This window comes from Empidonax traillii, unplaced genomic scaffold, assembly GCF_003031625.1.
Source record: "Empidonax traillii isolate 1590-97213 ecotype Southwest subspecies unplaced genomic scaffold, ASM303162v1 scaffold528:size513120, whole genome shotgun sequence".
NCBI classification, from domain to species: domain Eukaryota; kingdom Metazoa; phylum Chordata; class Aves; order Passeriformes; family Tyrannidae; genus Empidonax; species Empidonax traillii.
The window spans coordinates 30,913-52,823 of NW_020955721.1; the positions used below are offsets into that span (position 1 = coordinate 30,913).

General features: G+C 39.9%; 1 protein-coding gene across 1 annotated transcript in view; it reads left to right on the forward strand.

The window, feature by feature from the left end:
• The window catches only part of RNF217 (ring finger protein 217), a 56,067-nt gene that overhangs the window by 23,164 nt on the left and 10,992 nt on the right, over positions 1-21,911 (forward strand). Inside the window, exons 2-3 of the mRNA XM_027897105.1 lie at positions 8,894-9,127; positions 17,551-17,715. Of these exons, the coding sequence (XP_027752906.1) occupies positions 8,894-9,127; positions 17,551-17,715 (399 nt within the window). The remainder of the gene's footprint in view (positions 1-8,893; positions 9,128-17,550; positions 17,716-21,911) is intronic.

The window sequence follows — 21,911 nt, forward strand, 5'->3', positions numbered from 1 at the left end:
CTTGCTTCATATTTTCTCTGCTTTAGGTGAAAGTGGGAATTGGAATATATTGATCTGAACACAGTTTGTTTTTCCTGGTATATAACATGTATTGTGTGCTTCCCCCCTTGTTTTACTGTTTCTGATGATTTTGTAGTGTTCTAAAGATTCTAGCTGCTTTTGACAAAGTCTGCAGCAATCAATACACAAATTCTCTGTTAATCAAGGTGAAGTTCCAGCTTCAGGTGCGACCCAATTCTGGCAGACTTGAGTAGACTGACCTGGCACAGTAACAAGTCCCAAATTACAGCCAGAATTTGATCAGCAGGAGAATTAACTCTGATAGTTTGGCTGTTAAATGTGCTGTTTAGAAATTACCATGCACTAGACGAGTGAAGATCCCTACTGGATTAGATCACTTGTGAAGCATAGTTGTCCTTTAAGGGGATTTTTTCTTCTTTGCCATAGTTTTCTGCTGAGGTATCTTGGGTAACAGTGTAACTGTTTTGTGATGGGTAATTTGATCCCAACCAGGGTGTCACTTTTGCTTTCACTTCTGCTTTGCCAAGTGTGGATCAGAACGACTTTAAGCTTTTACCTCAGCTCCCTGGAGAAGGCTGTGCTGTTTGCACTTCTTTATCATGTATATTTGCTCTCTGTTGTGGCTGTATCCATCATTTCATTAAATATGTATTGAAATGTGGTTTTAACTTAACAATGCACCGTAAGAAATGACTTCATAAAATCATGGGAAATTGGAGCTGTAGCACAGTTTCTGGGGTTTGTCTGAATGATGTTGTGTGGGGAACAGCTTGAAAGTCTGCAGTAGCCCTTCCCAGATCTATCCCAGAAAATGGGTCAGCATGCACATCTGTCATTTAAGCTGTGTAAAAGTTACCAGTTTCTTTCACTTTGTGGTAGCTTTAATAGCATAGCTTTTCACCTAAAGCAACTTTATTTGTTGTGGATAGATACTGGTCTCGTGAGATGGAAAGAAGGCAGAGCAAAATAACTATTTGTAAATCAATCATAGCTATTTTGTAACAACTTGATTGCATGAACAAATTTCTTTAAGTTACCTTGTTTGTAAGGAGAGACAAGTGATGGGACTGTAACTTCATATATTCCACCTTAAATCTTAGAAATAAGATATGTTACTATTACTCCTGGCAATCACCTGCCAGTTAAAAAGTACTTTTCAGGCATTCTTCTGCTTGTATATATGCAACTCTGCTGTTTCTATATTAAATTTATCAAGTAAAGAGGGCACAAATTGGTTTCATGTCTGATAGTCAAGAATGAAAATATTGATTATAAAATACATATGCAAGAAAACTCATGACCTCAGAGCTGGCAGACGTGGAAACTAAATAGTTGTAGGTATCTTTCTGAGGGAAACCAGGACAGTTTAGGAATGGCTGTAAAATGCTTGTCCTTTTTTCTATGGGCCAGAGTATGTAGATGATCAGGTTAGTCAAGAGAATAGCTGAGATTATTATGTTAAAAGTTCTTGCAATTTTTGAGTAATCACCCACATCCATGCTGGCTCTGTTAGGTTTTGTAGCAATCTTCTGGGACAGTGTAGTGAAATATGTAGGAGCATACTTCTCCTCTCCTACCTTCTTTGCTTGATTAAGAGAGCTTTATTTTATGCTAAGCACCGCTTTCTGTTGGAAGAATATTAAGCATCATGAAGTATTTCTGTAGGTACAGTAGTAAAACACAGCAACACCCATTGCAGGAGAAACCAAAAGTCGATTAAATACTGCTGATGATACCAACTGGGCTTATCTGTATTAGAGACTCAGTAATACAGAGTAGTGAACAGACTGTGCAAATATGCAGTGGTTTGCGCCCTGTTTTATTAGAAAGGGGAATGCTGCTTGGCAAGTGGGAGTTCATTCCAGCTCTCTTGTCTGGTGGAGAACCTTCCTACTAAATACTAGAAGAGTGAGCTATTGATCTCCTTTTTCATCATATATAGTTGTTGGATAAATTGTCACTGTTGATAGACTTTGCTTGGCTGCACCTGAAGACTGAAGTGATGTTTCTCAGTGAAGATTAGGACCACAATTTTTCAGTCTTTTGCAAGAGTTTATCATGGAATGGTTTGAGTTGGAGGGAACTTTAAAGATCATTTAGTTCAAACCACCCTGCTGTCTGTAGGGATACCACCCGCTAGACCAGGATGCCCAGGGCCCCATCCAACCTGGTCTTGAGGACTTCCAAAGCTTTTCTGGACAACCTGTGCCAGTGTCTCACCACCCTCATGATAAAATATTTCTTCCCAATATCTAATCTAAACCTACCTTCTTTCAATTTCAAGCCATTGCCTCTTGTCCTGTCATTCCACGCCCTTTGTAAAAAGTCCCTCTCCAGTTCTCCTGTAGGCCCTCTTCAGGTACTGGAAAGCTGCTGTAAGGTCCCTGGAACCTTCCCTTCTCCAGGCAAAACAACACCAACTTCCTCAGCCTCTCTTCTTGTACCTTTTTAAGCATTGGTCCTGTAGGAGAGCATCATATACATGAAAAATACCTGCTCAGGTAACTCAGCACACTTTGGTTTAATCTCCTTAATGGAAAAGGGAGAATAGTATGTTGATTTGGGGGTAGTTTGTTTTTTTGTCTGTTTGTTTTCTTTCTAATTTATTTTTTCTGAGTTAGTGTATTTAAATATATTACAGTAAACATGTTGTGACTCTTCTGGTTTTGGGAGGTCAGGCATGCTGAAAGCAAGAGTTACTGCCCAGTGGCAGGGGGAAGGCTCCCACGCTGCCTAGTTGGTGGCTGCTGCTTCACCCATGTCCCATCTTGTTCGACCTGTTACCTCCTTGCCATCCTCGGGTGTCAGCATGGGCGCTTGCAGTTTGTCTTTGCCACGACAGAGCACTCAGGTGATCAGGATGGACACAGATTAGGCTTGGATGGTAACAAATTGAGAAATAGGTGGCAGTTCCTACATGTCTTGTGCTGGCTGTAGGAGAACAGGCTGTCCTCTGAATTTAAGGTTGAAAATTAAAGAATTAACTGATCACTTTTTATCTTATTTTACAAGAATCAATTGTGCAAGTTGGTTTGTTCTGGTTCTGTTATTTGGCTGTGATGTTTTTACTCCCATGCTGAAAGTCCAACAAACCATTACTGTCACAAAGAAGGTCTTGCTTTTTTGCTACATGTATTTCCTAATACTACTGTGACCCTTTGAGCAGGGTTCACTCCTGAGATGGCCAAGTTATTCAAGCCTGCTGTGATATGTGAATGGTCTTCTGGCCCTTGCTTCCCTTCTGTAATCCTTTCCTGCACCTGCTCAATTTTAGTGGGGTCTTTTGGTCTCATTCCTAAGCAGGAGCAATTGCCTCTGTTTTCCTACCCAAAAAGGGTGGGTATCTGGTTCAGTCTGTTGTCCTCAAAGCTCTTCTTTCTTGAGCATCTTCATATCTTTTAGTAAAAGTGAATGTGTACCTTCTAAGGCATAGAAAAAATACCATACACATACTTAGCTAGCATTGCTAATATGCACATCTGGACAAAATCAGAAAGGTTTTGTGCTTTTCCTTTTTCCCCTTAATGAAGGGATTGGGACAGATTCCTCCAAGGTTTGCAGTTTCTGCCATGCTTCCTCACAGGTTACCTTCCTCTGCTGGGATTTCCCCTTCCCTTTGCCCCCACATACCACGGGAAAAGAGATGAAAGATTGCTTTATCTTGCACTCTTCGGGGCTCCCAGAGATTGTGAAAGCTTTCTGCCAGTCGATCTGTGTCTGGCTCTGGCATGCCTCTTGACCAGAGAGTGACCCAGCTCAACAGGCAGCCATCCAGGTGTACCAGCCCTGGTGACTTACAGCCACGGGACTAAGCACATTACCTCTGCTGTGGGTTATTGAAGATGCCAAAACACCAGGACAGAAAGCACATAACCTTCATACATGCTGATGGCATGCACTAGGTTTGATGAATAGTGGCAGGCAGATGCCTGATGTAATGCAGTGTTTTTCATAAAATTGTTTGCTTTTTTAATTCGCTCAGTGAAGTAACAGGAGATGAAAAGGCAAAGAGGAAGAGCTCTGCAGGTTGATAATTGTTTACATCTTGCAAAGGAGAATTACGGTAATAATCAGTTTTTCTACAAGTAATTTTCTATAAATACGAAGACTGTACTTACAGGATATGTGAAGAGGAACATCCTTGATGGATCCTTTCAAGGTAGTTCAACATGAACTTGTGACACAATAGAAGTTTTTTTTTAGCAGAATTCTCTGGTTCAGCTTTTATTAATAATAAATGTCCATTTTAAATACAACTCAAATACACTATTTTGAACTTCTCCTGGATCCTTTTGAGGTCAGTGATACATGCCCCAATAAAACTAGTGAAACCCTTGCCTTATGAGGGAAGGAGTGATGATTCTTAACTGGAGTGAGGTTACAGATAATGGTTGTCAGAGAAGATGGTGGAGCAACTTAATGAGAAAGGGATTCAGAAAGTAATTTATTGTAAGTCTACTGATAAATTAATTAAATTTAGTCAAAGGGAGAAAAATTGGGGATCCAGACTGATGAAGTTAGTACTCAAACCACAAAAATGGTCACAGAACCATAACCCTTAAGGCAGGTGCAAAATGCATAGTAAAAGTTTGCACATTCTTTGGTTGGCACTTCTTGAATCGTGTCTACTTGGATTTCATTTGGTTAGCACCTACCACTGTGGAGTCCTGAACTGTGGTGAGTCCTTCAAGTACTTTCCATGTTGGGTTGTTTTTTGTGTGTGTGTGTGTTGTTTTGGTTTTTTTAAGAAAATAAATTCAAAATTACACACTTCCCAAACCTACAAGAAAAGTAATTCTCCACTGATTTGGAACTTATCAACAAAAATGAAAGATGTTTCCAGTGAACAAGAAATGGATAGGATTTTGCTTATAAATAAAGGGAATTTTAATCCAATTGTTTTCGTACCAGTAGAATATAAAAGTCTCATAGACTGTATTATCCTTTCGCTTGCATCTGTGCATTTAAAAAAAAAAAAAATTTTTTTGTATGCATAACTTCCTTGGTAATTTACAAGGGAATCATTTGGTGTGCTGGTAGAAATTAAATTTCTCTACAGAAGTCCATATTACATTGGGCTTTACATTTCAGCATTAGCGTAAGAAGAGCAATTTAGCATATAGATTTCTGAACTAAGAGTAAAGTTTCAGTTAGAAAATGTTTGTTTGTATGTGTCTGTTTTAAAGTAGAATAGCCCCTTCTTTAAGGAATACAGCTGACCAAGTACAGCCTGCAAAGGTTACATCCAGCTTGAGCCAGGCTAAATGACAGGTACAAATCAGTGCTTCTCCAATCTGGTTTGAACTTTGTTTGCTGTGTAGCTAACAAAGGTTCCCTTTAAAAGAAAGCTCAGGAGGTGGAAATAATTTTCTGACTTCAAGTACAATGCCACCTGTTTTTGTGTTCTGTTGCTGGTGTTGCTGCTTTTTGAGGCACTAAGTGTATCAGTGTAGAGTCTGTGTGTGTTTCCTGTCCCTGTTCCTCCCTGCCAGGGCTATCCCCTGCACCCTCACCTGCCCAAAAAACAGCTTTAAAAGAAAAAAAAAAGTCAGGAATTGGCAGAGGGAGGTATATACTGCTCTCCTGATAATTTAGACATTACCTTTTTGTAGGATGAAATGTGCTAGAGCCTGCTTTCTCCTTGTGAATTGTAACCAGAGCTAACCCTCACTGAGGTGCTTTACAGAAGTGAAGCACAGCTGAGCATAAGAGCTGGATACTACCTGACATTTAGCACCAAACTGCAGCTCAGCTGCTTTTAAACATATGAGTCCTTCCTCATGCTGTGAAAATACACCATGCTGTTGCATACATTGAGTTCTGAGGTCCTTAATACACAGTGATATTCTTAAAACTTGGGAATTTGACATTGTGAGAAGCAGATATTGAGGGCATAAGGTTCTTGAAAACAAAAAGAAAGTGAAGGAAAATAAAAAAAAATATAGTTTTACTCATAAGAGATCTTTTGTTTTGTTTTTTCTTTCCCATTCTGTAGCACCTCCTGAGTCTGTGGCAGCAGGTTGCCTAAGAGGCTACCTCTAAAGCTGTACTGCCACCAGTTGCTGATGCTAGTGCACAAAGATGGACTGTTTTGGTAGGACAAGGCTCCATTGAAGGTACTGCTAATAAGCTCTGTTCACTTCAGTCCCATTCAAAGCACAGGAAAAGGATCCATCTCTACCAAACTTGAAAAGCCGAAACTATTAGAGGTTAAAAATTATGTATTTCAAGTGGGTGTAAAACAGACTTTTAAAATAAACACTGAAACCACACATGACTCTTACCACATATATTAATCGTATTCTGTGTGGTCATGAAATACAGAAAGTGTTGAGCTTTGTATTCCTTCATTTTTATAAATGCAGGTTTGTTCCAACTAGCATTTAATATAAGCAATGTTTAAGTACCAACTTCGATGTCGGATACAATGCACATTCTCACTATGAAGTACTACTCCATTATAGCTTAGTTTACTCTTAGAAAAAGGATTTGCCTCTGTTAATATCTCCCTAATGCTTAAAAAAAACACCCAAAACCCAAACCCATGAAGTAGTTGTAGATGGGATTATTTTGACTATTTGGTTTCAAAGTGTTGTACCTATATTTCTCTGAAAAAACCTTATACCAATCCTAGTGCAATGGCTTTTTATATTTCTATAGCAAATTATTTTCTTAGTTTAGTGTGTTTGAGTTCTGTAGTGCTGCATTGATTGTCATCTGCTTTTTAAGTACAGCTTTATGATACACAGGGTCATTCTTCCAAGAAGAGTCACTCTTGTGGGGCCATACGCCTGGTTTCAATTTTTAAATGCTGCTACATATGAATTAGTGTCCTACAGGTATAAAATGTGGACATTCCCCAACTTGCAGTTAGTGGAGTTTTGGGGATTTTTTTTTTGTTTTTTTCTTTTTTCTCCTCATACTATTGAGCACATCCTTCTTCTCTGCATTTAGACTTGTCCATGTAAAAGCTAAACTGACCCTATCCTTCTTTGGATGTGGTTAAGCTCTGCTCACTTTTTAGAGCTGAAAATGAAATTTAAGGAGGTTCCTCCCTAAGCGTGGGGGCTAGGAGAGCTTTCTCTCCATACTGCAGACAGATCTGCCTCCATCCTGACCTGCCTGCACCCTGAGCGGAGGAGTGGTGTGCTGAGGTGTTCTCCACCATGCTCTGGTCTGAGACTGCTGCAACTATCCACACTCTGCTTTTCTTTATTGAACATATACCTAAGCTCTTTGCTCTCCATAGTTTTACCTACATTGTTGGGAGAACAGATTTAACACAAAAGGGATTTTTTTGAAATCAGTATGAAACTTGGGTTTGATACAATGGTATCTCTTCTAATCGTCTGTCTCCTGACTAAATTATCATTCAGTTAGAGCCCATATAGCTTAATTGCTGAGGCAGCAATGACAGCATTGTGTTGCTTTTTCAGGGTTTTTCTATCCTTTAGCTTAAATACTTAATTAGTAGAGTCTTTGTGTCTTCTGGTACCACTATGCAGCAGTGAGATCTGTGTCCAAATCTGAGGTGTTTCCATTTTATTAACAAGTGTATTGTTTGGCAGGTCCCTCTAATGGAGCATGCTAAAGAATAAGCAGTCTAGGGAAATCAAACTTGCCAACCTCGAAACACTAATTCCTGGAAAGACATGCTGGTTGCACCCATTTTTCTCTGCATGGAGTTACTCAGTGAGGAAGGAGTTGGGCTGGTGGTCAGCTCCACTTGTACAGTCAAAACTCACTCACTCAGGATTACTTGGGACAGACACGTTTTGGCCTGGGTCCTTTCAGACTCTCAAGATCCAGCAGGGTTTATTAACTTGGGCTCACTGCTAAGCAAATGCAACTCTTGTGCGCCCAGACCAAGTAGGATCTCCTGTTTTGACCTGGAGTCCAAGCTGTTGAAACCTGCCAAGCGTGAAGGGTGCAGATCTGAGTTCAGTGTGGTTCTTGCATCCAGGAGCTCTGGAAACACGTTGCAGATATCTGACCATATGGATCAGCTGGGACCATCAGGGCTTATTAGGTCAACAACAGTTTCTGCCCTGTTAACCTCAAGCTTGTTTCTGTGCCTGATCTTAGTTCCGTTTTTAGTTTGTTTGGATTTTTGTTTTTGTTTTGGGGTTTTTTGCTGGGTTTGGGGGGAGGGTGTGGTTTGTTTGTTTGTTTGTTTGGGGGTTTTGTTGTTTTTGTCGTTCTTGTTTTTCTTGGGAGAGAGGTGTGTCTTTTAAAACTAACTCTGAGGTGTGGGGAAATTTATTAGCTTCATCAGCCTCAGGCTCCGCTAAAAATTCTTGCACTTGCAGTATGGTATGTTAGGAGCTTCCTGGAAGCAGACTGCAGAGGCACTGAGTGTGCTCAGCAGGAACCAGCTCAGGGCTAGCACTGAGTTAGAGCTGATAGACTCTGATCTAAAATCGACTTTTAATTCCTCTGTGCTATGATTCCCAGCTCATTTTGCAGTGAAACAGGATCCACTGTGTGCTTTCTCACAGCCTGTATGAGCCATGATAGTGGAGCTCTGACCATTACACCCAAAGTACGGAGGCCTGGATGGGCTCTGCCACTTAGGACTTGTGTTTTGGTTTTGTGGCATGTGTAGCCATGGTATGTACTAGTGAGACTGTATATTTAATACCTGCAGATGCCATAAGGTTAATTAGCTCTTCTGTTTGGATTTGAAAATACTCTCTGGAAAAATTGCAGTGTGCTTGATGTAAGTCAGAATAATTTTAAGACAATATGCTTGATAGTCTGTGGACTGTTAATGGTACTTGAAATTATTTTTGCTCACAAAATTCATGAATGCTTGCTTAATTTTTCCAGGCAAAAGGTCATACAGCTCTTATGGGTTTTCTTTCATATGCAGGTGCAGCTGGGACAAGCGGATATAAAATGCCCTATCACAGAGTGCAGCGAACACCTGGATGAAACAACTGTCCTCTATAACCTGCCCCATGATGACATCATCAAGTACAAATATTTCCTGGAACTCAGCCGCATTGACTCCAGCACCAAGCCATGTCCTCAGTGCAAGCACTTTACAACCTTCCGGAGGAGAGGCCACATTCCTACCCCTGCCAAATTGGAGAACAAGTACAAAGTGAGCATGCTTTCCAGGGCTGTGGGTTAGATGGCACTGCAAAAGTAGTACAGCATTCAGTGGGCATTAAATGAGCTTTTTTTCCTTCACTGGAGCTGTGTGCAAGCTGTGATTAGGAATGTGAATCTGTAGTACGTTGTTGATTAACTCCTTATTTGACTTCAAGCAGTTCAAGTACTTAAACTTCAGCCCTTCTTTTTTTTTGTCAGGGGGTATAGTTTTGTCCTGACATACATTTTAATTTAAAGAGCATTTTCTATCTGACGTGCGAACAAGATGGTCACAATCAGAAGAGACTGAGGAAAGGGGACTTATCACTATAACTGATAATTCCAGACACACGTCTCTTTAAGTTTTCCCTGAAACTCTGGGTAAATGAAGTCTAGTCATTTAGGGTGTTAGGCTGTTTGCTTTCCTCCTTCCTTAGTAATAGAACTGTTGTCTGTCCTGCTTTTTGGTTTTGATTTCTTCACTCCCTTACCAGAGGTAATATGTTACTGTAGCCTCATCGCTTGTAATGCAAAAACTTGAGAAAAAGAAGAGAATAAAACAATTCTACCCAGCATTTCTCTCCATAGAAGATTTGCTTATACTGTGATTTAAATCAAAGATAAAAAGCAAAAGTTTAGAAGAAGCTTTGAGCTGCAGAAGGTCCATCTTAAGTTCCAGAAGATGACGTTTCTCTCTGCAGCATCATGTTCTGTGTTAGTTTTCCATCCGGTTATGAGATTTGATGTGGTTAATTTCATGATTGAGCTGGCCTTTCCTGGACAAACCAGTTCTCCTCAGTAGGAGTTTAGATGACTGTTTAGATAGCTCTAATTACACAGCATAAGCTTCAGCCCAGTATGAAGATTAAAAGGTAGGAGGTTGTGTATTCATTGGAGTTGAAAAGTTAGAAAAGCTAATTCTGAGTTATGAGCTATTTATGTATATCTGTGCAAGGCATGAATTACGTGCCACAATCACAATGTCTGTTGGACTCAATGTTTTCAGATTTTTGGTGTCTTACATTGAGGTGGAAAAATTTGAAACTGCAGGTAAAATTCTTCTGCTCACAGCCCTTCTCCTTCACCCATCTGTTTCATCATCACCACACATGAGATGTAGTCCAGGGTAGGTCAGAGCAGGTAAGGCTTCTGCAGCTGCCTCCCTTAAGGTGTCAGAATCTGTTACTGTCGCACAAGTGTGGGTCATAGGTGGTGCAGCTGTTGTATCATGGGCATGCCAGATCTGAGAACATTCCTCAGGGCCTAACCAGTGCTCTTTTGAGTCAAAATGCTACAGTTAAAATATTTGTACAACTTCCCTACAAACCACAGTCAGAAGGAACTGTGTAACTTTGTCATGCTTAGTACAAGCCAGCAGCAGTTCGCTGGTCCTGCAGTGATTCGTTATGTGTAGCTCATATATGCAGAGCTTAAGTCTCCTAGGAACAGACTCTGGCAAAATGTGTCCTTTGAGCTGAGCCCAGGTGTTATGTTCAAGAATGTCCAGTTGATGCTAGTCAGAAATATAGTTAGGAAAGTGCTGGCAACCATACAGATGATTGTGGTCCACAGGGCATCAGCCTACTCCCTGAACATTTACTGTTTTCTGGTATACATACAGTTTTAATGATTTATTTTAAGCTTAGCACAAAGAGAGGTTTTGCTGCAAGGAGAAGGTTTAAAAGGAAGGCTATATATGAGATTGAGTATACGTGAGTAACTATATACACACATAGCAGTGGACCAATATTATCTTGGTTTCCTTAGGTTCTCATGTGATTGCTTGTGTGCATCCTCTCTGTGTCCTGAATGACAGGCTCATAGGAGGGAAAGGCTCATTTTCTTTTGCATATGGTGTTAGGAGACGTCTGACTGGAGGCTTGTGAGGCTCACATATTGACATGCAAGCAGTATAAACAGCAATTGCATCAGATGAATTCAACACCACCAATGCAAGTGCTGGCTTCAAGAGAACTGAGTCATGTGGGGAACATCTATGCACAAGCCTACTAGTATAATCACAGCACTTGAGGGCTCAGTGCCATTACACTTGCTCTCTTAAACACTGGAACAGGAAAGTGCTCTAAAATCCAAGAGTTGCTTGAACAGATACTTAAAAAATGTTATTAATGTTATTTCTAAAATTTGGTACAGTATTTAAAAATGACAAATAACATCAACATTTAAAGAGGCAGCAAAGTAGCAAAGTTATAAATTCATTTTCCTTATTATAGCTGGATTATGTCAGCTAAATTGATCCAGGCTCTGCAGTTCAATTGGCTGAGATTTAAGTCTTTGTATACTAAACCTAGAAAGTGAGTATGTTGAGGGAAAAGGAGGGGAAGAAAAGGGGAACTTGCTATCCAAACCTTTCTTCTACCATTAATGCTGCATAGGACAGCAGTACAGCAGTGGAATCACTTAATTTCCTGTATTAAATATTTGGATCACAAATGGATCCAGCTTTAAGTAAGGAAATACCCCTGTCCCCTCTCATATGACCTAAATTGGGAATGTAAGACTTGATTGTAGACAAGACCCTAATAAAGGTTTGATCAAAACTATTATGCGAAATTGCCAAGGAAATAGGCAAAAATTGAAAAACTGCTAATTGAGTTCCTGTGTGTGGAACAGATAAGGGATTCACAAGAGTAAGATGACTTGTTCTGTGTGGGATTTGGGGATTTCCCCTCCACACACCCCAAGCTGTGGCTTTCAGCTGTTATTTTTAATGTTAGTTCTTTGACCAGGCAGCTGCTGTGGAGAAGCAATACTTGATTCTTGGATTCCTATCTCTGCCTCATCATTCTATAGGTTCCTAATGAAGTTTTCTTGTTCACTTCTGTCAAGAGATACACATCACATAAAAGGAGGACTTGAGTGCATGGCTTTGCAAGTGCAAATGTTTTTTTCAGTGCAGTTGTTAGATAAACAATCTTTTGTTTTAACTACAGAAGACATTCTGAAACTTGTTGCTCTTGAACTAGCAGGAGTCTGTACCAGCAGAGATGCTGTGATAGAGCTGATCTGCGTTACTCATATCGAGTAGTTCCTCACTTTTTGGGTCAGATTTTAACCTAAGCCGTAGATATCTTCATGGCTGTATGTCACTTCAGCCTACCTTGAGCCTGAACTGCTGCAGATATGGTGATTTTTGCCATGCTCTCCATCTTTTCTCTGAGCTATTCTTTCCTGCCAGCCTGCTTTTGCTCATGTTGATGTTTTGGTATCACACTGGGAACTGGATCGAAGATCAGCCCTCGTGGGACACAACATTTGTTTGTTTTGTTGTTGCTTCATTTTCAGCTGCTACAAGACAGAGGTTGGGTTGGTGATGAGGAGAAGGAAGCTCTATGGGCCAAAGCCTATATTTATTTTTAAATAAAGTGACAATAGCTATAGCTAGAGACAGTAATTCGTGTGATCAGTTAATTGCATAATTAATTTGGCCATCCTATTATATAGCTAGTGTTCCATCACCAGCAGAAAATCCCACTAAGCTTTTAGCACTTTGAGTTTGTCAGAATATTTTTTCTGTGCAGTCAGTTTTGCTATCATCATGTCACATTGAACAGTGTTTTTTGTTGAAATTATTGATCAATTTTGAAAGGTCTTTTCCTGAGAAGTGGGGAAACTGATAAATAAAATGGTTTGCAGTAAAAAGTCTAGCTAAGAATATGAAAAATGTTAGCCTCAAAGGTCAGTGTTTCAGAAAGCTGAGAACCAAGAGAGTTGTGTAATCCTTTCTATTTCAAGGGCGACTGACCTCTAGTATAGATTGACTTCCATGCATAGAGGTTTGTGTATGTATCCATCCTCTCAATTCTGATCTGTGAAACGAAAATCATAAAATAAATGGACAAATGTTTGTGTGAAGAAAAACATATTTGAAAAACACTAGGTTAATGTTTTGGGCTTTTAAAGATAGAGTTTCTCTGCTTTGCTGGACTATGTTTTACTGGTTTAAATCATGTAGATAGCTTTTCTGCATCCTTACTACAATGGCTTCATCCATTAATACTGAAGCATAAAGCAAATCATATTTGACTTTCAGAACAGCAGAGAAAGAGTAGAATAAGAATATGAAAGACTGCAGTTTTTAGTGGTTTGTGTCTGTTTCTTAAGCACGCTGGTGTCACGCTGCATCCAAGTTTGAATGGGTTTAGGAGTTTGTTTTGCGATCGCTAGTTCCAAGAAAAATAAGGTCCCTAAGTACTTAAACACATGGTTTTCTTTTCCTGCTTTTAGAGTATGCTCAGCATTGAACCATGGAGAAGTGAAGTGGCCTGTTCAAAATATGAAAACTATTTGCTAGTTCAGTTTTGAGGAAGGTGTTGTCAGGGTGGCAGGTGGAAGAGGAAACTGGTAATGAAACAGTTCTCACTAGTTCAGTTAGTTAGGGCCATTTGTGGTAACAAATGTTATTTCAAGTTCATGCGGTTATAGCCTCATCCTGTATTTCAGTACTTTCTAATTAATGTATTTGGAAACAGGTGATGTCAGTATGTGTGTGTGTTTAAATATGTATCCTGGTGGCTGCTCTATTGCTTTCACTTATGTAAATGCTGTAATAGAAAGATAGAACCTACAATTCATTTGTGTCAGATTTTCACCAAAAACCAAGCCAAAACTGAACCCACAAAACTCGTGTTTTAAATTGACATTTTTTTTAAGAAAGATGATTTAACTTGCAACTTTTATACCTGTTGATTTGTGTTTGTATTTTTTAACATCTGTGTTCTGTCTCAAATGTCTGAATACTACAACTATTCTTTAGTCTTCAGCAGGCTGTAGAACACTTGTTTGTGGCTACGAGCTCCATCTTTAGTTGAGCTATAACAAATACTGAGCAATACAAAGTGATGCCTGCCATAATCTCTCCTCCCAGCAGTAGGTCACTGTGATGTGCGTTGTTGAAAAACACAAATTCAAAGCAGGTGGGTGGGGGAGGAGGGGAGGAAGGAAAAAGTATATGAAGATACTGGTCAGGATTTGGTTAGATGATTATCTTGTGCATATTGATTTTTAAAGTATTGTGGAAACATTGATCAGTCCTCTATGGCTGTTTGGTTAGTAGCAATATATATGTTAGTAGCAATATATATGTTATTCTTTAGGTTCTTCAGAGTGGGAAATTTCCTTTCTCGTTAAACTGCTTTTATTAGAAGAATTCATCTGAGAAGCAGAGATGCAGGATAACATATTTCCTTTGATTTAGCATCTGGGCCACTGGTTCAGCAAAGTTGAGAAAGGGAACCAGTTATATTTTGTATTGCCCTTTTTTTTTTATTTTATTTTACTTTATCATGGCCTTAGACAAGTTTTCATGTAAAAAGTAATCATGTGTGTAATAATCCACATGTTTCCATTTTAATGTGTGGTTTCCCTTTAAACAAGTTTCATTTGCTATTCTTTCCTGGTTTTGTGCAGTGCCTACCTGTATCTTCCATAACTTAATTGGCAGGAGGCATGTGATAAGTGCAGTTTTCTTCTGTAGTTATTTTCTGAGGTATCTTAGTGTGTGCTGTACAAAATCTTTTAGCTGTAGAAAGCAGTGTCATACTTGTAATGGTTACAGGATATCAGAACTTAATATCGCACTTGTGTCTGCTTGATATGAAGGAAATGTATGTATTGTAATACTTAAATGGACATACGATATTTTTTTCTTTACAAAGATAATGACCAGTAGATGGTAACAGATTAAAATGTTATGTGTTGTAATGAGAAGAAAGTCTCTCAATTTCTCGATGTTTCACTTCTGTGCACTTCAGCCATATGCCCAGCAAAGGATCGTGAATGGGGACGTGCTGTCTTAAGGGTAGTGATAAAATTTTCTTGACCCTTAATTCCTGTTGTTACACTTGCTGATCCACAGATGTGGATTGGTGTAAAGAAGTAAGCTGAAGTGATGCACTGAGCAGCACATTGCACAGACCCTTATTAAAAGTATAATATGTGGTTAAACAGGTAAAGATGTGCTGGTTTAAAAGTAATTGGGTGGGAGAAATGAACCCAACTTTAGAGAGATTCTAAGTTGGAGTTAGAATTTACTAAAAATAAATTACAATAGATGCAACGATACAGAGAAAAACTGGTTTTAACCCACAAAAAACAGATGTATAGCCCAGCCTCCTGGGACAAGAACAAAACAGTGTTCATTGGCCCCTGTCCTTAGCACGACATGGCCCCCCTGGGTACAAAGTAAAAGGAAAGGAAAACCTGTTGGTCCAGCTGATGATGGCAGTTCTGTTGAAGTAATGATCCCAGTCCTGTCAAGAGTGGCCATCACAGTCCTGTTGAAGTTCTGGTCCTTCTCTGAATCTGAGGAGTGGTACCAGAAGGCCCAAAACCCCAGGATTAGATGTGCTCAGGTTCAGGTGGGAATGTCCCGTACCTCCCCCAGGGCCGGGAGTTTCCGGGTGATTTAACTCTGTGATTCTTGTGATGTCTTTAGAGTCTTTGATGGTCTAGGTGTTGCAGCTGCCTATTATGCCAGTCCAGTATGGCCCATTAGCAGAGATGACCCCTCAGACTGGGTGTGAGGGTGCTAATTCCTCCCCAGAGTGGGGGAGTTATCACAGCTGAGTCCTTCGGTGTGCCCTGGACAGCTGCTGCAAATGATCCATTATCAATAGCCCATCAGAAATTACATAGAGGATGTAGAATACACAGTTTTGGTTATACCCACATAGTAATAAACTGATCTTGGTCCCTGTAACTAGGACAGCATCGGACCATACAAACCAAGCTATGACTGTTAGACATTGATGCAGTGGAAAAAACAAAATTGCTCTTTACTGGTGAAGTTAGACAGCCACTAAAAAATAGGTTAACTAGGGTCATAGAAATGTTCAGGTTGAGCGATTGTGTCAATTAGGTTTGTAATGTGAAACATTAAAGGCAAAAAACTAAATGCTCTCTCTGTGGATAGAACTTGGGGAATAGCATTAAGGGTACCAGACAGCTTCATTTCTTGGTCATGCATCAGAGATCGGATCATCTTTGTATTAGCATACCGGTAGTGACAGATGTAGTGATTGCACGTAAAAATAATTTAGGCTGCCCCCCAGCAAAATATATAAGGGAGATCAGAGCACCTACTTCAGACTCGTAACTGTAGTTGAGGAGGCACACCACTAGTTAGCATGGCTGAACAGGGGGCACAGCAACTGCTGGGAGTGAGAACTTCAGAAATGCATTTTGGGGGTTTCACATGTGACTACGCTCCAGGATACAGTTTCCTGAGCAGCACCCCCACACCATGCATGGCCAGCACAGACATGTCCATGGTTTGGTGGTGTACCAGGTGTGGACACAGATATAACCTTTGTTTGGCCGGCTCAATCGCATCCATCAGCTGGTACAAAGCCAGGGTAGTACCAGACATGGACGGCAACTGGAGATGGTGGACAGGGCTCAGCAGTTGTTTGAGAGGTGTGCTTTCCCATCTTTCAGGCTAAGACATTTTTCAGCCAAACACAGCAGAATTGAACATGTTGCAAAAGCCTGGATGTGCCTGTGTCTAATGTGGCTTCTAGTTCTTTCTTTCCTTAGTCATTATCCAGGTAGGAGGCCTGTCTTTCATCAGATAAGAATGTGCCTCTATTTATTACTTGGCAAACACAGCAACTGCCATAGTTTTTCAAAGAAAAAAATGGGCAGGCTCTGGAAGAAGACATGATGACGATGGTACCTGTTTGACACAATGATTTAAAGCCAAGGGAGTGGAAAGAATAGATCCTTTCTCAATTTGAATATGGCTTGTGGTTTTTGCCGTTAGGTGTGGTCTGTAGCAAGCAGGCTGTTTGTCACGGCCTCAGCTTGCCTTTATGCAGTCAAGAGCAAAAGGAGGTGCCTGACTTCCACTTGGTAGTGCTGACTCTTGGATGAGAACTTTGCTCATGGCCCCTGTTTCCAGGACCATTTCTAATATAGCTTCTTAACCTGTTTTGGGTTCTGTAGAGCCCCCTCAGAAGACCAAATACTCTCTGGTAATAGCCTTGTCAGTGAAGTTTATTAGTAGAAGACAACAGATCCACTGCAGTGAAAACTGTCTGCTGATTTTTAGGTGATCTCACAAATATATTGGAAGAAACTGAATAAGTAAGCTTCCTGGATTTTGCCTTTTGTCAATTGAGCCACACAATATATTTGGGAAGCAGTTCCTATGGTTGAACCAAGCTACTTGTGTTTTGTTTGACTGAGGCCTTTCCTTGACTTTAGCAATCGCTTCTGTATTTTCTCTCTTTTTTTTTTAAAAAAAGACCAAGTTAGCTTCCATGACTTCTTGTGTTTTTAACAGACCTTTCAAAAGATGCTAGACCTTTACTGAGCAGCTACTCTCTTAATTGAAGAGCAGTAGTTTTAAAACAGGCTTTCTAGTTGGATCAGCGCCCAGCTTGTAAACGTGGTGTTTTCTCATTTGTACAGATCCAGTGTCCATCTTGCCAATTTGTTTGGTGTTTCAAGTGCCACTCTCCCTGGCATGAAGGCGTTAACTGCAAAGAATACAAGAAGGGAGACAAGCTGTTACGTCACTGGGCCAACGAAATTGAACACGGGCAGAGGAATGCCCAGAAGTGTCCAAAATGCAAGGTGAGCTGCTCTCCCTTGGCTTGCGGGTAGTGGCTTCAAATTGTTCAAATATACATTTGAAAGAAATATTTGTAGCTTTTGCTCAGCATTGAAAATGAAATTCACACTTGCTACCCAGTTTCTTTTCAATGATCCCTTAAGAAAAGCAGGTCAGATGTTTTACTTTCTGGTTCCTGTACTGGTTCTGCAGAATAACTGCATGTAAAAGCAACATTATGAAAATTCTGAGAGGGGGCTTTGATGTATGCCTAGAATTACGGAATCATAGAATGGTTTGGGTTAACGAATGTGTTAAAAATTAAATCATTCATAAAATAAAGCCTTAAAGAAATGGGAAGCTGCAGAGAAATATGACCTTTGTGAGGTTTTCTAGAGAGTTTGAGTGAATTCAATTTCACAAGGCAGGAAGTACTCTGTCAGAGAGTTAACTTAAAGGAAGACTTTAAGATTTGACAAAATTGTGAGTTTTTTTAGGATTAAATGTCAGTTCTTCACAAGTCATATCTCAAGGTGTGACTTTACAGGCCGCACCTCGAGTACTGTGTCTGGTTCTCAGCCCCTCACTTCAAAAAAAGACATTGAGGTGCTGGAGCAAGTCCAGAGAAAGGCAATGAACTGGTGAAGGGTCCAGTGGGTAAATCCTGTGAGGAGTGGCTGTGGGAGCTGGGGTTGTTCAGCCTGGAGAAGAGGAGGCTCAGGGGAGACCTCATCACTCTCTATAACTATCTGAAAGGAGGTTGTAGCGAGGTGGAGGTTGGTCACTTCTCTAGGGCAACCAGCAACAGGACAAGAGGGCATACCCTCAAGCTGCTCCACGGGAGGTTCAAGCTAGACATCAGCAGGAATTTCTTCGCTGAAAGAGTTGTTAAACATTGGAACAAGCTGCCCAGGGAGGTGGTGGAGTCACCATCCCTGGAGGTGTTCAAGAAACAACTGAACATGGCACTTCATGCCATCGTCTAGTTGCCAAGGTTATGATCAAATGTTAGACTCAATGATCTTGGAGGTCTTTTCCAACCTAGATGATTCTGTGAAGTGTTTCTCATTAATTTAATTTTCAACACTGAAGTGCAGTCCCACACCCTAAACGTGTCATTAATCTCTTCTGGGATAGGAAATACTTCCTGCTACTCAAATGAGATTCAACAGCCCTGCATACCCCTGATCCAGTTGCCCTTAATGAAGGCAGCTGTTACCTGTGTTTACTATTTTTTTCATAACACCTATCTCCAGCTTTTTTTTGAAAGGGAATACCTAGTTTTAAATTTTCTATTGCTCTAAATCTACATAGACAGGACAAAATAAGGAAACTGGAATGTTTGGTAGAAAATAAATATCGAAAGAGATTTACTTGTAACTATGCAAAATATGTCACATTTAGAACCTTATACTGTGCAAATAAGAAAATTAAATGTTCATCAGATTAGTAAGTGTCTCATTTTTATATTTGGGAAAAAAGTGCCTGTGGTGCCATAGCTCGAAATCGAAAGATTTCGAAACACTAAGCGAAATTGGAAAGCTCTGAAATCAGCAGCTAGTTGTTTACCCTCTGTTGTGCACATGTGACATTTTAACAGAGTTTTTACAGCTTGGTCTTTGGTAAGAGTTGATAGGTTTGAGCGAGTTCTAAAAATGTTCAGTTTCTGGGAAGTCATAAAGTAAAATACTTTGTTTTTTTGGTGTGGGACGTGTGTTTTGGTTTTAATTTTTGACTTGTGTCCAGATTCAGATTTAGTGACAATGCAAGTGATGTAACTATTGTAATTAGTTGTCCAAAAACAGAAGAAAGTGAATCAAGCAAAAAAGTATGTGTGGAAAAACAAGGGGAAGAAGGCTGCTAGCTCGAAAGAGAAAGGAACTAAAACTGCTAACTATAACATATTCAGCCTGAATGAGTAATACATTTTTAATCTCTTTCATGTGTTGCTTAAAAATTTGCAGCAGCCAAAGTTTACAGATTGAGGAAAAGTCAAGATGAAATTTTATCTGAAGATATTAGTATTCAATTTTTACAGTAAAACTGAAATTACCAAAAAATTGAGGTAGAAACTTCAGTAGAGGTAGAATTTCTTTGCTTAGGTAATTTGTAACTTCCGAGGTGTAATACTGATTACAGAGTAAACTGTGACCATATTTTACAGATATCTTCTGGAGATAATTATTTATACACACCACATAGATACATATATGCACAGACTCTTTAAGTAGCTGTACCACAGAGAAGTCGAATGCACTATTATTATCTTGTCTGGGCATGCAGGTGAGAAAATGGAAACACACTTACGGGGGGGGGGGGGTGGATGTATAGGCAGATCCTCAGGCAAGTATTCACAAGTTTTTCAGTGGTTTTGGTAAGTGCTTTGAAAGAACATAATCCTTTGTAATGTGAATATAGTGGGGACTATTGAATCAGCTTAAACTTCATTGCTTTTTCCTGTAGCTGGATACAGCTTTAGTGAATCTAATAGGAATAGCTTATATTTACCTAGTCTCTCTAAGGTGTGTTTACATAAGATAATAATGTTACACACTGTCCAACTGTGTAATTGTAAATTCACGTTGTGACTGTACGTCAGTATGGAAATATGTTACTTTTTTTTAACTGTATCTTTATATATTTTTTGTTTTTAATAGAGCCTTTTCCAAATTTACTATACGCTGTTTTGAGCAAGTCAGCATAGACAGTTTTTCTCAGCAAGACTTGTCTAAAAAGTGGTGGTCCTGAGAGAGCTGGCTAATGCATGCAAACTTACTCCTTGTTTTTAGATGCCATTTAACAAAATCTATAACGTTATTTGTCTTTCCCCAGTACTGTTTTAGGGGTTTATTTTTTACAATTTCTTGCTCTGTGTTTACAGCAAAATGCCTTTGTCTCCACAAGTGTTTTTACAGTACAGCAAACCAAGAAAGTATTTCGTGTTGGTGTTATCTTACCACAGGTTTCAAAAACAGCACTGTCTGAGGAAACACCACACAACAGCTTTTTAGAAAGCTTTGAACAGCAACAGAAGTTTTAAGTAAACAAGGATGTCAATGCAAATAAAGGAGTGTGTACTTCTTATCTGTGGCTTATCTGTTCTGATTAATATAAGTGTTATCAAATACTCAGGGCATAGATTTTGAAGGTGCTCTGCAAGTTAATTCTCATCCTCTGGAAGGAGGAGTTCTTGTTTGTATACAAAGGGATAAAGCTGTTCAGGTTCTCTTCAGGAGTGGAGGAGAAATGGCCATTCTCACCCTCAGAACTTGTGGCAGTGATTTCCCTAGAAGATTTCTGTGAGAGGACTTGTAACATGCAGAGGAGGTAAAGTGAAGGTCTGAAATAGCCATTGTGCTACTTCAGTTGTTTCCTTAAGACTCTGAGCTAGGTGTGTTTGCCTTTGATGTGTAATTTGTACCCCTCTTGTTCTGGGAGCCATTCTTGGGTTTCTGAATGACTAAACCTTTCCCTGTAAGGTGAGGGTCCATCTTTGGTTTTGAACAGCTATTAGGTGTAGGATGAAGCCTGTTGCATGGACTGAACGTTTGGGGGCAGAAACTGTGCTTGCAGTTATCCTGCTCTCACCTTGCCTCCTCTACCCTCATGGTGCTGCAGGGGACTCTGCAGTTACAAGGCTCTGGTCCCCACACAGCTGCAGCTAACTATAGCAAGCTGCATTGCTGGCCCCATGCATTCCCCTGGCTGCCTGTTGCATTCCGTGGTATTGCCAGTGGAGCAGGAACAGTCATGTGATATCTGATCCATCAGCTATCACTTTCTCAACTTATAGATTTGTAATCCATCTCTGTCAGTGGATTATCTGGAGGGCAGGGAGGCATGTCCATGTGAACCAGAGCTGAAGTTGATCTGGTGAGATACTTGAAAGCAGCCTGACCAAATCGCACAGCGTTCATCTGGCATTGTCAGTCTGCGTGCATGTGACAGGGAGTTCCAGCCCTGCATATAAGGTTTGGTTATGGAGGGTTTTTTTAACTTCGTTTTTTTAATAAAGTCTCTCCTCATTATAAAAAGGAAACTGTTTTCAACAAAAAAAATTATGGGCAAGTACAACCAGTTGTTCCAGATTTGCAGCTTTTGTAGTTAGACATGTGCAGAGAAGTATTCACTTAATGGTTTACTTTCTGAGGAAGCAACATAAGGTATGTGTAATTGCAGTATGTGTCTGTAATAAAATAAATCCCATAAAAGAAGTATC